At 25.2% G+C, this 16985-nt stretch overlaps 1 protein-coding gene across 2 annotated transcripts; it reads right to left on the bottom strand.

Annotated features, from left to right (window-relative positions):
- Positions 1-4383: 4383 nt before the first annotated feature.
- Positions 4384-15738, bottom strand: LOC129961928 (oxidoreductase NAD-binding domain-containing protein 1-like). Of its 2 annotated transcripts, none has more exons than XM_056075564.1 (7): positions 15477-15738; positions 14769-14844; positions 12392-12498; positions 12175-12316; positions 7666-7917; positions 5320-5419; positions 4384-4643 (listed from the first exon to the last, which is right to left on the bottom strand). In XM_056075564.1, the coding sequence occupies exons 1-7, from the start codon at positions 15545-15547 to the stop codon at positions 4480-4482; spliced, it is 912 nt and encodes a 303-aa protein (XP_055931539.1). In that variant the 5' UTR covers positions 15548-15738; the 3' UTR covers positions 4384-4479. The 2 variants fall into 2 exon arrangements, with proteins under 2 accessions (XP_055931539.1, XP_055931540.1); XM_056075565.1 differs by having other exon boundaries at positions 5329-5419.
- Positions 15739-16985: the final 1247 nt, after the last annotated feature.

The following is a 16985-nucleotide window of genomic DNA, read 5'->3' as shown; positions in this document are numbered from 1 at the left end:
TGCTTTACATTTATTATAATAAAGAATGGGATTAAGCATCTTATCCAAAATAATTATATTCACATGAGCATTATTACTAAAATGTATAAATATTTTCATTGAAATAGATAATAAAATATTGGTACATCATTGTTTTAAAAAAAATAAATAGGAAAAGTCTCTTTTTCTGTTGTAGGGGAACGTCATTAAGGTTTGCTGCATTTGCAAATGCAGATGTACAATTTAGTAGTTATAAGACTAAATTAAAAAAGTATAGGTCCAATTACACATGGTTGTATTAATTATATTCATCTGTAATAAAACTCACTGGGTTCAGTCTGTAAATTTTATTAATGAATTCTGTATGAAATTCAGTTGCTATATTTATTACAGAAGACATTTTGATTATAAAATCTGAAATAAGTGTTAATAATTGTTTTATTTCATTATATATGGAGTTTAAAACTGGTTTATATATGTGTATATATTATAGTGCTAATAGTTTTAATTATTTAATTGTATTCATGAAAGAAATTAAATTTTTTCTGGTTGTGTACAATATCAAATTTACTCAATTGTTGAATATATAGATTCCTAATAACAGACTTTTTTCTGCGACTGATTAACATTTTTATACATCCATTATATAATGTATTGTCAGGTTTTTATGATTAAATTTCTGTATTTTAAAAATTAAACTCTTTTATGATATGAAACTATTTTACATTTTGTGTAAAATTGTATTAAATATACATTTTTTATTTAAAATAATTAATATTGTAAAAATTACATCAACTTAAAATTTATGTATGTTTAGACTAGAACTTACATCATAGTATCTCAGACCTTATGAAGAGTACAAGGATTGGATAATGTACAAATAAATATTCTTCAGCTGATTTGTAATACATTTAATTGCTTCAACTTATTTTTCAACTGTGCACAAAATGTTTGCATTTTAGATTTTTCTAGCTGTATTAAAATTTTTGAAGTGGCTGACCGTCCATTTCTCAGGATTTTCATTCACTATTAATTTTTTGGTCAAAATTAATGCATTTGATTCTAATTAATTTTTAACTGAAAGTTTTAGAAATTATTTCTAGCCAAAACCTATTTTTAAATTTTTAGAATTTAATTTTTAACAATAGAATATAAAAATTCCATTTCTTGAAGCATTTCATTAAAAAGTTTCCATGCTTTTTTATAAATTAAATGGTATCAAGGTAATTGCAAAAATGGTTAATACAAATAAGCAATAATTTTTTATTAAGTATTTTCAAATGCATAAGTATTACTTTGTAGTATTTCATACACAAAGCAAGTTTCCTCATGAATATTCTGTAAAAAATATATATATTTTTACAGATGTGGCTCATTAATTTCCTCTTATTTGTAGTAGAATTTTTATTAATTTAAAATTGACTATGATTTCATTTAGAAAGTTTTTTTTTTTTTTTTTTTAATTTGAAAAAAAAATATTTGAGATTATAGCACTTAAATTCTCTAGAATTATTTGTGAAGTGCTTTTCAGTTTAAAGTGTTTGTTTTCTGATTTACAGTAAAGTCTCAATTATCCAACATAAATATAGTGTGAATATCAATATCAAGTGATACAGAATGAAAAGAGTTGAATTTTTTTTTTTTTTGTGTGTGTGTAATGAACTATGTATTAAATGTAGCATGTTCTGTAATATATTTATTTCAAGATAAAATAAGGGAATTTGTATAACTAACAAATTAATCATCTAAGCATAAGATTTCCTTTAGTTCAGCCAGTTTCATAGCTGTTCCAATAGTATTGTGTTTTAGCCATTTTAATATCATAGATTTCATTTGGCTGTTCTTCCAACATGCTTATTAAAACATTTGTTTTCTTTTAGTTGCATAATAAAATTGTTGTGTGTGTGTATATATATATATATATATATATATATTCTAATTAATTAAAATATAAAAGGATTGACAAAAAATAGATTAACAATGACATTCATTACCTAATTGATTTTAAATCTTTTTCGGATATGACATACCGACTTAATTTTGACTATTGACCAATAGAAAAACATCTACCTAACAACTATGAAAATGTAAAACAACTTTCTTTATTTGATTTTTAATTAATTCAAAATCAATATTAGTGGAAATGAGATGTTGAATAATGAGACTATACTGTATTTATTAAATGTAATATTATTAAGAACTTTTGTATTTCATTTACAATTATTTTGACATCTTTATAAATAATAGTGCAAAGCAATTCTATTCTGAATTTTGTAAACAAAATGAACAAATAATTTTATTTAATATGCATGTAGTTTAGTATATCATAAGCTATCCTTCACTATTTTTCATATTAACTGAGCATTTATTAATTTCGGTGGTAATAAACTTTTTGAAATATTTTGCTGTGATTGTTTTGAAATGAAGTAATAGTTTTCCATATATAAAATATAAGGAACTGCATTAATTAATTTTATTAGTTTAAACTAATATTGAATTTATTTCAGCCAAATTTAGAAGTTAAAATTGTAAAATTGAACATCTGACTATACAAAAGGTGGATTATTGAGAATGCAAAAAATTTATAAAAGTCTCCTCCTGCCCAAATAAAAATGGCAAATCTTATAACATTAAATGTAGCTTCAAGTTTGTATTGGATAATTTTATTATATAATCCTTAGAAATAATGATTTGTAAAAAACTCTTTACACTTTTATCTTTACAGTAATAAATTAAGTTGACCTTTCAATGTATTTAAGTTGTCGATATAGTTTTTCTACATTATATCTATAAGCATTCTGTATTTCTTGATTATGTATATTTATATCATTTTGAATCTACACTATTATATTTGAGGATGCATCTTGTAATTTTGATTCAGAATTGGATGGTATCTAACTTTCTAAATTTCCATTCATAACAGAAACATAGGAACAATTAATCCAATATCAGATTTACCATGTAGAAAGTCCATGTACATGATCATAAACATTCAAAATAACATTCACATTTTTTTTTTTTTTTTGCATTATGATAATTTTGCAAATTTTATTAAATATTGATTTATTATCACAGTTTAAAGTATTTCCTGTGGAAAAGATGTTCTTGCTATAGATGTTCTAATAACTATTAAAAAAAAGATTCATCTTTATGCATAGACTGCAGATTATTTTAAATATTACAGAATAGATTATCAATTTAATTACTAAGTAGATCAAACTTTTCAATAGAATTATTGTAATTTGCATTCATATTACTTTTGACAGAACAAATCAGAAAATATCAATTTTTTTTTATTCTTTTATATATTTTTTTTAAATAAAACTTAAGGAGATGCAAAGTATGCATACATTCAAGTTAATTTCTTAAATCAAAAGTTTTACTCTTAATTTTTATGTATTTATTTCCATTTTTTTATACATACATTATCAGATGATTATAGTGGGGGAAAAAAATTCTCACTTGCAGTTTTTGAAGAAAAACTGTTCTCTCAATAGTTCAAATAAGTATTAAATATCTTTATATAATGCCTGTATGAAAAAAAAATCTAAAATTACAATAGCTTATTTAACTTTTAAAGATACTCCACTCTGATTGTCAATTCTTTCAAGGATGGTTGTTAACTTTCTGAAACACATATATCAAAATATTTCATTCATGCTAGTTCAATTTTTAAATCACCATACATTAAATGCTTTGAAAAAGTATTTCATTGTTAACAATGTAATAGTATATTATTTCAACATCAAAAAGGTTCAACACTCTAAGATTCTTCAGATAATAAATTCATGCTTTATTGGTTAAATTTTTAAAAAAGTAACTTTGTTTAAACACATGGCGAAAAAAATTCATTTTATTTCTTTTCAGTAGCATTAATATTATAATTATTTTTAGTATGTAGCATTTTGATTAAAAAAAAATTCAAATATATTTACCAGAAATAGGCAAGTCATTGGTTAATCCTAAGCTTTAATAGGAACTGGTAGTTACGGCAAATGCATTTTTAATATTCTAAATATTTATTATACATTTGAGTTGTTAGAGAAAGATTAAAATATAACTATTTTTGTTTAAAAAAAATAGTTTGTAGTTCATATGAAAAATTGAAATTCAATTGTATTTTTTTTATTGTTAAATTCAAGAATCATGAGATAGTTATTGCTTGTAATCATTTCATGTATTGATAAATCTGTGTTTTGATAAAATTATTGTTATTATTTTATATTCGTCTTTGTTAAAAATGTTTTAAATTATGATGAATAAAATTTAATAATAAGATATATTTAATAACAAATAGATCTTTCTCTGTTTTATATTTTGTACAGAATATATTTATTTAAAATGTAATTTCTAACTTAGTTATCAATAAATAGTGAAAAAAAGTTTCAAGATTTGCTAGCAATCTTTTCATTTTTCTAATACATAAAATTTATTATACAAACTTTATAAAGTTATACAAATCTCTGGCAAATAAAATAATTTTTATAACATAAATATATGTCACCACCATTTTTCATAGCGGATATACTTTTTTTCAATACCTAATTTAAGGAGCCAATTGGCTACATCATCTGTCATAGTAGATGGTCCACAGACATAACACAATGTCTTCTTCCCTAAGGTTTTAACTGAATCTGCAACATTATGTTCTTCTATACGAGAATCTGAAAAATATAAGTGTATATAAGTTTTCATATCAATAAATATATTAAAACATTGCATATAAATGTCAAAAACTAACTTTAAATATAATATAAACATTTGTAGCAATTATTTACTGCAGAGGTATTGTTAAAATAACACCATATTCAATGGAATGTTAATCAAAAGTGGAATGCAGTACCAAAAAGCTTTAAAATATTGACAATCTCTTGATAAATTCAAAATCTAGAGGTTGAATATTTGGAAATTATAATAATTTAGAGAGCACTTTTTGTTGGATTTTTCAACATTGTAAATAAAAATCATGCAAAATAAAAAAACATCTATGATATTTTTAAAATTAAATATTTATTTATTTTTCATTACTTCCATATTACATCTCACAAGAATAAAACTGGACAAATGGAAATCAGAGTACTTAGAAAGTAATGAAACTTTGAGCTTTTCAAATAACTTCGATTCTCCATTTTTGGTTGAAGATGAGAGTATCAAAAGGCTAGACTGCTGATATATTTAGACATTATATACAATGCTAAATAAATGTGATTAAATTTTTTACAGTCAAAAAAAGTTTGGGAAGGTACAGTCCTTATGCATGAAGTACTTCTGTTTTGAAAATTATATTCACTGAAATTTCATTAGTAAAGGCATTTAAGAAATGGTGAAAATAAAACTCACAATGAATACCTGGACTTGATACACGTTCATGAGGATGTCTTGTTACAAAATACTGGCAAGTCAAAGTTGGATGTTCTCTTTCCATTTCAGTGAAAGTATCCTATAAAATTACAAGTACGATATTTTCATCATTCATTCTGAATTTTCCCCCATCATATAGTCAAGCATCATTTCATAATCATATTGTGAGTCAATGTCATATACATAATATGTATGAATAGTAAAGTTAAAATTTATCAAATAATTTTGATGAAATATTTAATTAGATTAATATACCCTTTTGAAGCTACACAAAACTGTTTTGATACAGATCTCGTATTTTTTACTTGTGGTTAGAATTACAAGGGCAGCACTATACTTGGCATATTTTAATTTTCACCAAAAACTAGTAAAACAGCATACACAATGATCTAATGAAATATGAGAGATTCAACAACAACAAAAAAGTTCAATATAAAGCTGTTCTGTATAACAGCTTCATATAGAATTTGATCATTAACATTAAAAAATAGAAATAGGAAAATGTTTAATAAATAAAAATTTTTCTTAAATTATTATAAATTTCAAAATAACATTTCAATACACATAAAATTATTTTATAGAATTGGTTATAGTTAATCAACAAATGTAAATATATAGGATATACTGCGCTCCTTAATTAGTCTATAGACAAAGTGACTAGCCATACCTTTGGGGATAAATTTGCTGCCTAGGATTATTTACTTTTTAGGCAATTAGATTATTAAAAAAGAATTTTATTTAAATTTTATCTTGTTATTTGACATGACTGAAGAACATGAATTTAAATGAATCAATTTACAACAAATTATTGCATGCACAAATCAAAAAGTGTATATACTAAAAATTAAAAGCAGAAGGGAAAATTCATATTTCAGAGATACGATTTAAAATACAAATGCTTTTCTTTTTAATACTAATTTTTTAATGTGGGCAAAAGTACACAACTGAACGTTTTGATGGATGAGTTTGATTTTCATCCTAATGCACTGAAATGGATATAATTAAAAAGGTAATATTTTGAGTATTAAAATAATACAAAAATCATTTTTTAAAATAATAGTTTAAGAAGTTATAAACATCTATTTCTATAGGTAATCATACTGATTACCTTTCTGGTAACATCTAAGCTTATTCTTGCGCTTGTGCAAGTTGAGGTTGCGTGTTCAAATCACGTTCGGGTCACCAATGTGCAAGTTGAGGTTCGAACTCGCAACGGTAGGGTTCATAGCCAAGTAACAAAGCCACTAGACAAAAGTGTACACTCCTTTCTGGAGGTAGTTATCTGGTTTATGAAGTTAACACCACAGGCTCATTTAAACCTTCTGTTCAATGCCTACTTTCAACATTTTGATTTTGTTTAAATCTTCTTACGTCTGACTGATATGGCAAGCTCTTTTCATAGCATTTCTAATATTGTTTTGTAGTGCCATTAATTAACTAAATAAAGTGCAGTTACAAAAAATGTTAATAAAGCAATCTAAAACATTTCCATGGCAAATTTTTACATTTAAATATTACTATTGACAATAAGTAATAAGACCTACTTCTGTACTACACATGTTATATATACATTTGACAATGAAATTCATAACATATCAAACATTTATAGAAACTTAGAAAATTTTCTGAAACATTAAAAAAAAATTAATGGAATTTTTAGCATTACTTAAAAGTAATACTAGCATATCATTAATAATTTAGTGCTGAACAATTGTAGGCATAAGTACTTCAAGCCTACAAATTCTTATGATATAAATTATACCCTTTGTAAATATACTGATAGAAGAAAATTTCAAAAGCAATGCTTTTATTAATTACACTTTTCAATGAATTTCATATTGATTTTAGTGACAATTTTGTTGTTTGAATCATCATAAATATTCCCAAATTCCAATTTATGCAATGCTATACATAAATTCACCTCATCTCCCCCTCCCAAAATAAATATGCATATGAGATCCTATAAATAAAATTTATAATATATAATTTAACAGAACCAACTATATTAAAACTTTCATGTTAGTATGTTACATGAAAATATGATTTTCCTTAATATTTAAAAGAAATAAGTGAATTCTTATTTATCAAATTGAATTAAGAATAGAAGAAATTTATAGTTAATAATTAAATTTTAAAAATATCATAGTAAACATTTAAACCTATATAAAATATTAGGCAGAAAACAAAAAGACAGGTGTTGTATGGATTTTGATGCAACATGAAATATTTTAAATTAATAAAAGTAAAAACTGTAGACATAAAACATATTAAAAAATAATTTATATAATTCAAGAATAATTACATTAGAGAAAAATTCCTTCTTACCCTAAAAACAAGTTCACTTTCAGTTCTAGCACTATATAATAGATGAACTTTTCCAGGCTGAACCATTACTTCAGGCCGAAATTGTTTTGCTAACAACAGGTCTCTATATTCACACAATATAGACACCAGAGGATTTATACCCACACCTCCACCAACAAGTAGAAGGTTAGCTTCAGCCTCTTGCTGATTTGCTAGTGGATCATAGTAAAAGTCACCACCTACTCTAATTTGAACTTCTGTACCAGATGTACACTAAAAAATAAATAAGAAACTATAACAATCATACAAATTTTATAAAAAGGAATAAATAAATAAATTTTACTGAATAACAAATATATTTCATAATAAACTCCAGTTAACTATGATTATATCTATATTTATTAATAGCAGCTATATGACTATTTGCATAAAAGTTGCATTTAATTTCTAAAATGATAAATCTATATTGATACCTATATTGAACAATTTCATTGCCAAATTGTTCTGCTGAAAATCATGATTGATCAGTTTAATATTAGTATAATCTAGATGAATATATTAAGATTACATAATAAATGACAAACGATAAAATGTAATATTATAATAAGGAGATCATTTGCAACTTAAAAAAAATATTTAAGTATCTAAAAAAAGTATAGACCAGAAAAAAAATGAATATATTAGTTGTATAAATATGATTCTGTCTATTTTTAATTGATACTGTTAAGTTGCAATTTTTATTATAAAGAAAATGGCGGCAGAAACTCATCGGTTATTGTCAAATATATCCCATTAAATATCTTTTTACTTAAAGACAAGCCTATTTTGGTTCACATATCGTCGATTTAATTGACATCATTGGGGCCAATCCCAATGTCAATGTTTTTCTTTCTTTAATGAAATTCGTTTTTTTTGTTTTTGTTTTTTAAATATTCTAATTTTAACAATATTAAAAAAAATTATTATGACAAAAAATACACAATATGGCCAAATTGTTCTTTTGCCACTAAACCAACCCATGAAATAGAAGCAAAAAGTAGTTTCAGTGATTTAAAAATTTCAATATAATGCAGAAAACATGGTAAACAAAAAAAAAAAAAAAAAAAATCCAAGATGCAGATAAGGAAGCATTATTTGATGAAGACATTAATAATGGCCAATTCAAGTAACAGTTTAATTTGAAAGAGGCATTTAAATGGAAATATTCAGAATATAGCAAAAAATATGGCAAAGTTGTTTCCCAAAGTTGTTCGTCCATATGTTGTCAGACCAGGGAAAGACGTATTAGAATTAATCTGCTGGTATATATTGTCCCACATTCAACAAATGATGTTCCTTGAAACTAAGTTGTTTCACTCAATCCAGAGGATCTTTTCTAAAGAGAGGTTCAGTTCTTTCTAATTATATCTGGATTTCATGTAAACAGACTTTTTTCCTTGTGGAATTCATTTGTTATCAAAAAAAAAAAAAAAAAAGCGAATGTTGTAGTTTCTGAAAGGAAATATTTTAAATAATTTTTTATAACTTTTATTTTTTTATGGAAATTTTTTAATTTTAATTTTTTTATAACAAATATCTTTTCTGGTTTGAAAAAAAAAAGTTGCGTTTAATACCTAATAGTATTGCTATTTTAAGAAAATAAGCAATTTTGATTTGATTAATTTTCAATAATGGAATTAGTTTTGTTTAATTTAATTACATTAATGTCCCATTTTAAAGCAACACTAGGGCTATTTTGGCACAGACTCCGTAATTTTGAGCCGCAGTCAGATGACAAGGATGACACCTGAGCTGGAACCCCCTCTCCAAACTTCCACATCATACCAGCGGGAGGATGTTTGGCCCAGACAGATTTAACGTGCACCAGATGCACTTACACAACGGTTCTTCAGTGAAATTGGGTCTCGAACCCGAAATCTAGCCTTACCACCAGGGCACCACGGTCCTGTGGAATACCTTGAAATATATACTCTGCATAAAAATATAATAGAATAAAATTTCTGTAGCAAGCTAATCAAGAAACTATTGGGAATACAAACCATACTTGAGCATATTGGGTTGGTTAAAGTATCCTCACCAAATCTTGCCTGTTTGATATGACAAAGATACTAAACGTTTTAATGCAAAAAATTTTTGAAGCCGAAACTTTCTGTAGGTATCAAAAAATATAAAATTCAAAAGCACACAAACAAATGGACACAAAGCATCATAAAAAGTTTTGAAACTAAATTTGCTCTGTAATTGTAATTTTTTAGACAGGGGGCTCTTTTAAGCATTTGTCATGTGCAGGAATACTTAACACATTATTGTAAAAGAATTTAAAAATTGATTTATTGAAATAAACATTTCCAAAACTTTTATTTTAAAGCTGCTTTGTCAGAGCAAATAGATGATGATTTTTGTTATTACTGATTAGAAACTGGTAGCATTTTATCCCCTATAGTCTCATATGAATCATAATCAATGGCTTCCGATTCAAGCTCATTTTCCATGGTGATAATGGTGGTTATATCTATTGGAATGGATTCACAATTAGAAGAAAGGGATTTAATATGATCAACTTTTCTTTTGCTTCCTCTATAGAAGCAGCAGCATAATCATCCTGTAATGGGACAGAGCCTGAGACCTGATTTCAAATGAAACTTAAAAAATTGTTTTTGCCATTAATTTCATTATTGTTAACAATTTTGGGCTGGAAAAAAAAAAAAAAAAAAAAAAAAAAAAAGATTTTTTTTCACCTACTAAACCACCAAGATTTTGAGAAATAATTTTGGATGTCAATAAAGACTACCTCACATATTGATGTTGTATCATTCTGTAGCAGTGCACAAGTAGATAGGTAGATTTCTTGGTATAATTGATTAGATAAATTCAACAATATCAAATGGCTAGGAAGGTGAGGGAATATTAGCACCTAATCTTTGTTAATTATTTTCTGAAATCTGTTTAACAACAGATTACTAACTGTTTTTAGGTATAGGATTCCAAACTTAAAAATGCATTTAGCTTCAGGGTAGGAAATTTAGTTTAATTATTTTCAATAATAACTTCTCTTTTAAATTGTCATAAAATACATAAGCAGGAATAGGAAGTATGAGACCCTTAGCAGTTAACAAATTTTTTGGTTGCTGTGCATTAAAATCTCTAATGTTTTGCTTCTATACAATAGATGCAAGTGTCTTGAGACAGTAAGATTCGAGTTTGAAAACATCGAATAATATACAGAATTTGCCTGCTAATTTCATATATCCTGCCTTACAGTGCGCTTGAATTTTATCATTCAACTCAGTTTTCATCAAAATAGCAATAAATATGCTTCACATAATCATAACCTCTATATATATCATTCAAGAGACTTCTCTAAAGCCTTATAATAACAAAAATAATAGACAAATATTGGTTCGAAATATGATAAACTACTAAATTAATAAGTTTACCTTTAAAGTTGAAAAATAATTTTAGCTTATTATAATTTTATCTTGCCAAAAAATATGAAAAATATTTCAATATTATGGAATAATTAAGTGATAAGGTAAGGTTTTTATTAAAAAAGTGTTCTATAATAATGATATAACACAATTTTTTAAAAAAAATATGTATATAAGATGCCATATTACAAAATGTCATTCTCACTATTATCCATGATTATATTTTAGTTCAATTTTATTATCAATTTGCATATTTTAAATGTAATTAAATTCATAATGCAACTCTCAAAAATAGGGCTTGCTTTCAAACATTTCCACTCATTCCATTAACTATGTTGAATGGTAAAGAAGTTTTTATTTGACCTCATAATGGAAAGAATAAAATAGTATAGGAGTAGGTGATATGTCATTGAATACCTGCAGTGCTTTTATCTTTATGAATTAGAATGACATAAACAAAATAATGTATCTTATGGAGAATGATGGATTAAAGAGGTTTCAATGCAAAAGGAAAATCAATTACACAAATCTGTTTACAAACAAGGAATAATACATTTAAATGCCAAATTTCACTAAACAACTGACAGGGTATTATTTATGATTTTGAAATGTTTCTTTTGAAAGGATGGCATGAAAAGAGGCTATCACAAATAATACCTTTACAAATATATACTTTTTTACCCTTAAGAAAGAGGAACTAAGCTGTATGCAAAAAATAAAATAACACTGCACATGCAAAGAAAATTGAATAAACATACCTTTTGATTTACACTGTTCGGAAGACAAGCAGACTAACAGAATGAAAATACTATATTAATGAAATAAACCAAACTAATTATTTGCTGAGCAACCTATTCAATAAAAATTTAAAATTCAGAAATCAAGCTATTCTCAAACTTACGATTCTTTCTAACTACAATCTTCCAAATAATGCAAAACTTTTCTAAAAGGATTTAATTTTATTTGTTTAGATTATTCAAGTAGCTTTTAATTTTAAATCCTACTAACCTTTATAAATAACTTGCAATAAATCTAAAATCAGATTATTTAGAAAAATTTATATGTAAAATATGAAAAAAATTTAATCAAAATATTTTCTTACACTAGTGTGTACCCAGTGTGTGGGAGGAAAACTTCCATATTTGACAGCTAGTTCTAGGATACCCTTTTCTTTTGCTTCATTTGGAGGAGATGTCATACTATAACCGGTAACTTCTTGAATACCAGGTACATAAAAATCTACCCTAAGTAAAGAAAAGATTAAAATTTTATAACTATGGAATCACAAACAAATAGAAAGAAATAAAAAAGAAGATTACCATTGCCCAGCTTTAAAAGAAAATCCCGCTTCTTTGACATAAAGGCGTAAGATTTTTATAGTTGATGAAGCATTAAATACATCTTGAACTATAGCAGTATAAATTTTCTAAAGAAAATAAAAGAAAAATAATATCAAAACATCACTAAACATACACTGCAGCTACTTTAAAAAAGTTTGTAAATATTACATAACCGAAAATTCATATAATTATACTCTGACAACAGATGTAGTATTAAATGCAATGTGAATAGAAATTAAAGAAAACAAGATTATCATAACAAATGACATATTTTCGAATTTAGGATGTTTCTGTGATTTAAATCAATATCTTTTTTTTATTACACTTTCAAGATTTCATTTAAGAATTATAATTTTTCATTTTTATAAAATACTAGGCACATTTGATGACAAACAGATTGATTTCCTAGGAATGTGTTTAATTTCAATTAAACAACTTTATTCATAATTTGATATTCCTGATACCTTTAATAAAGTATTTTTTTAAAGCCAATTATCTGAATGGTCCACCATCTGTTCTGTTTATAATGTACATGAACATCCCTAATGAAATCAAATCTCTTAATATCAAAATAAAATTAAAAACTGCCCAAGTAATATATCTAATCTATCTAAATAACTGCATCTTATGTTGTGCTGTATTGTAACTTCATATGCCTTATGTTAACTGCATAGATAATAGAAACCTTCAATGCAAATGGCTTGAATATCATTGCAATAATGAAAACTTATATTGATAACTAGGCAATATATAACATTGTTTGATTTAAGGAGAAACATTCATTGTGTTTCTTAACAATTTTTTATCTTAATGGTACAACAGAAGGATCTCAATTTTAATCCATTATCAAGCCAGACGGGACTCGCAATCTGTGAAGAAAAGTAGAAGGCAGGAGAAAGAAATTGTGTGAAAGTATTTTGAATTTATATAATTTTAGAAAAGAATTTTCTGATACCACATTTTAGTTTGGCATTTATTAGAGTCATTGTAGGAAAATAAGAGCAAGCATAATTTGGAAATTAAAGTGAAATTGGAGTTAAAATGATTAGAAAATAACCGATTTTAGAACATGGATAAATTATACATATAATTGTTAAAATTCAGAAATAAAGTTGTAGAGCAATTAAATTGATACTATCAAAAAAATTTTAATTGTTAAAATAGCAACCCCCCTCCCAATTAAACAGTATTTGAAGTTATGATAGTAGAACACCAATTTCTCACTTTTTATTAAAATATTAAAAAAAAAAGTCTATAATGCAGATTCTCACTTTTTAAAGTATATATTGTACCAAATTTAATAGCTGTAAATAGAATAGGAAACACAGTAGTTTGTAATAAAATGGTTTGGTGTGATAGTGTACTAACACACACATTCTATTATTATTCGTATAGATAAGAAAATATTTATCAAAATTATTTGCATCATATTTAGTTTAACACATCAGAAAAAGATTTCGATAAATATATTATAGGTATAGATATATCATCTTCCTCTAATTAATTAAATGTTAATAATAGAATAAAACTAGAAATAAACATTTAGAACCTCAAATTTTATAAATAAAATACTACATTTAACTATTTTTATATTAAAATTCTTAATACAATAGTTATCTTAAATACAATAAATATCAAAGAGTACTTAACTTATTAGCAGAATTATTATAAATTTTACAATATTTTCGTAGCAATCATAATGACTATAGATTGAAATTTATAATCTCAAATATCATATGTCTATTTTTTTAAATATAGCATCTTCTAGCAACACTAAGATTTTATCTGCTATGAATGATGAATTTATTCAAACAAGTAACCGACTAGCAAATATATTATGAAAGGTGGCGAAAGGCCTATTGAAAAATATATAAAAAATGAATAATAATAATTGCAGATTGCTAACTATGATTACACAAATTTACTATAAACATTCACATACTTTAAGGTTTATTATGAAATATATACGAAAAATAGTTTTCATTCTCAAAATCTTATATTTCCAAAATCAAAGAGAATCTTTTAAAATTAACATAATGATGTGAAAAAGATTTCTTTAAGAGATTACAATCAGCTGGTTTTGATTTTTATATGTGTATAAAAATTAAACAGGAAAAAAACAAAAATGCATGCAATTTTTTTATCACTCATTTTTAATAAAATATTTATCTAGAATGTAGATTTATTTATAGTTAAAAAAATTCCTTTTTAAATAATTTTTGGTATAAACTTTATTAATGGTAGCTAATTTCATATATTATGAGCATTACTTTACAAAATGAACAAAAATTTGACATCAGTTTTGAGAGTTTCTTTAATATATATATTTATTTATGTACTAAAATATTTCACAAACCTTTTGACGAAATACATTAGGAGCCATTCGAAAATCAGCTCTACTTGAATATTGAATTACTTGTCCATGAATCTGCCTGAAAGGGCATAAAAAGAAACCGTGATGGACAATTGACATAACATGTTGAAAACTGAATAAAAATTACTCATATATGAATTAATTATGCATGAAACTGTATAATTAGTTAATTCATTAACTATTAGCTGAAAAATACCTTGATAAGTCTTTAGTTCACAAAGGGTTTTAATTATTTTTTTTTAAAGTAAATGTATTTCATCAATTTTAACAAGTGAAAAAAATTATGGGGAAAAATTTCTTGTATAGTAAATATTGTATAATTTACATTTTATTAAATATGCCTCTTTTTTCTGCTTTTACACTAAGACAATTTTCTCTCCCATCTAAAAAAACGGGGGGGGGGGTAGACTGAATGTATTGAGAAATGTTTGAGTAAAACAGATTTGTTAAGAGAATAGATATACCGAAACTTTGAATTAATAACCTACTTTGTATTTTACACAAATGTTTTACTTTTATATGCTCGTAATCTATATGACGTTCAATGTGAACTAAATAATTTTTTTTTCGAATGATAGGCAATTTACAATCCCCTATAATTAAACAAATATTTCGAATAAAATGATATTATTGTACTTCTTTTATAGAAAGAAAGTTTTAATTAAAAAAAATAAAGCAGTCTGATATTACCTTTGACATGTTATGCAATGAGAAAATTTGATAATTTGTGGAAAATAAGTTTCAATAAATTTAGTAATCATATCTAATCTAAATGATGCTTATCAGTCAATGCGCATTATTCAATCTAGCTGAAACAAATCTTTTACTAAAATATATCTTTGAAAATTATTAAAAATTGAAAGGCTGCATATTCAGATTTAGATTAAAGGTGAGGTGAACTAATTTAGTTTTTATTTAAAACTCTTATTTACTGTCAGCGCCGATTTCATAGTTGCAGTTACAGTTGATTCTAAAACACGAATAATTTTGTCTTGTAAAAATGTATGCCGTCTAATTGGCAGAATGAAGATTTGTTCATCGAAGACAAGACAGAAAAATAAAAATCTCAATCAATGTCTCAACTTTTTGAAAAATTACAGCTGAAGTCCAGCAATAATAACAGCAAAAAATGGGAATATATGATATATCTTTTGGTTTGAAATATGATTCTCAAATCATCGAATATGTTTCTTTAGAAAAATTGCAGGTCAAAAGGGAATACGAGTATATCAGGTTGTGCCTTCAGACCATGATTATATAAAGGGTACTTGATATTTTCTTTTAAGGGGTTGTTTCCATATTTAGATGTCAGATTTATATAATCTTTGGAAGAGGGTAATGATATTTTTTTATTTTTGTAATACTTTAAAAGCGCCTTTAAAGTTTCAATTTATATGTTAAAATCAGTTGCTATTTCCTGCATGACAAAATATTTAGTGTTAAAATATCTGGGAAAAGTTTGATTATTTTATGCAAAGAAGTATTCCAGCGTATTGAAAGCGTTAGTTTAAATTGTTAGTTAAAAAGCCTGAATGTCACATCTGATAGATATGTATGGAACTCATAATCAATTTTATGAAATTTCGGGTTTGGTAAGAAATTTTGAGCAAAACAAACGCAAATGGTCCCTTTCTTGCTACAGAGTGTGGAGACTACTATGCATTATTTATAAAGAGAAATAAGTTGATCAGTATGTTTGTAAAATCCTATTAAATATTTATGAGGAAATAAAACCACCATTTTTCAGGAATTTCTTATGTTCTGTAATTGATATTATATGAGCCGATGAATAAAAATTCTAGATTGGCATGAGAACAGACACTGTATGTTACATTTAAAATCAGCGATTAATTATAAAATATTATGGCACTGAAAAGCATTTTTTAAAAATTTGATATTTTATATTTTGCGGCTGACGAATTCTTTCTTATATTAAACTTGTATTATTATTTTATTCTTAAATTGCACTAACGTGGAAAAGGTATGATGAATTACATTTGAATGCCAAATAAAATGTTATTGATATTTTAAAATTTGTGAATGCGCCGAAATGTGAATAAATTATAAGTGCATCGTTTTAGAGGCAAAGTAGAAAGCTTGATGTAACAAGAAAACTATTTGTAGAAATGCGTTGGAATTTTGTTTTTCCACATAAAATAACATTTTTTTTTTCGATTAGTGCTTACATTTAAAAATTTG

This window comes from Argiope bruennichi, chromosome 2, assembly GCF_947563725.1.
Source record: "Argiope bruennichi chromosome 2, qqArgBrue1.1, whole genome shotgun sequence".
Classification (NCBI taxonomy): Eukaryota; Metazoa; Arthropoda; class Arachnida; order Araneae; family Araneidae; genus Argiope; species Argiope bruennichi.
This window is presented reverse-complemented; position numbering and strand designations above follow the sequence as displayed.

What these genes read in the sequence shown, in the direction of transcription:
- LOC129961928 (XM_056075564.1), bottom strand. Translation starts at nt 15,547, where the DNA reads ATGATTACTAAATTTATTGAAACTTATTTTCCACAAATTATCAAATTT. An exon ending in TCTTTTAAAGCTGGGCAATG is followed by an intron (nt 12,317 to 12,391) that starts GTAATCTTCTTT and finishes TTCTTTACTTAG; the next exon opens with GGTAGATTTTTATGTACCTG. An exon ending in CACACTGGGTACACACTAGT is followed by an intron (nt 7,918 to 12,174) that starts GTAAGAAAATAT and finishes TTTATTTTTTAG; the next exon opens with TGTACATCTGGTACAGAAGT.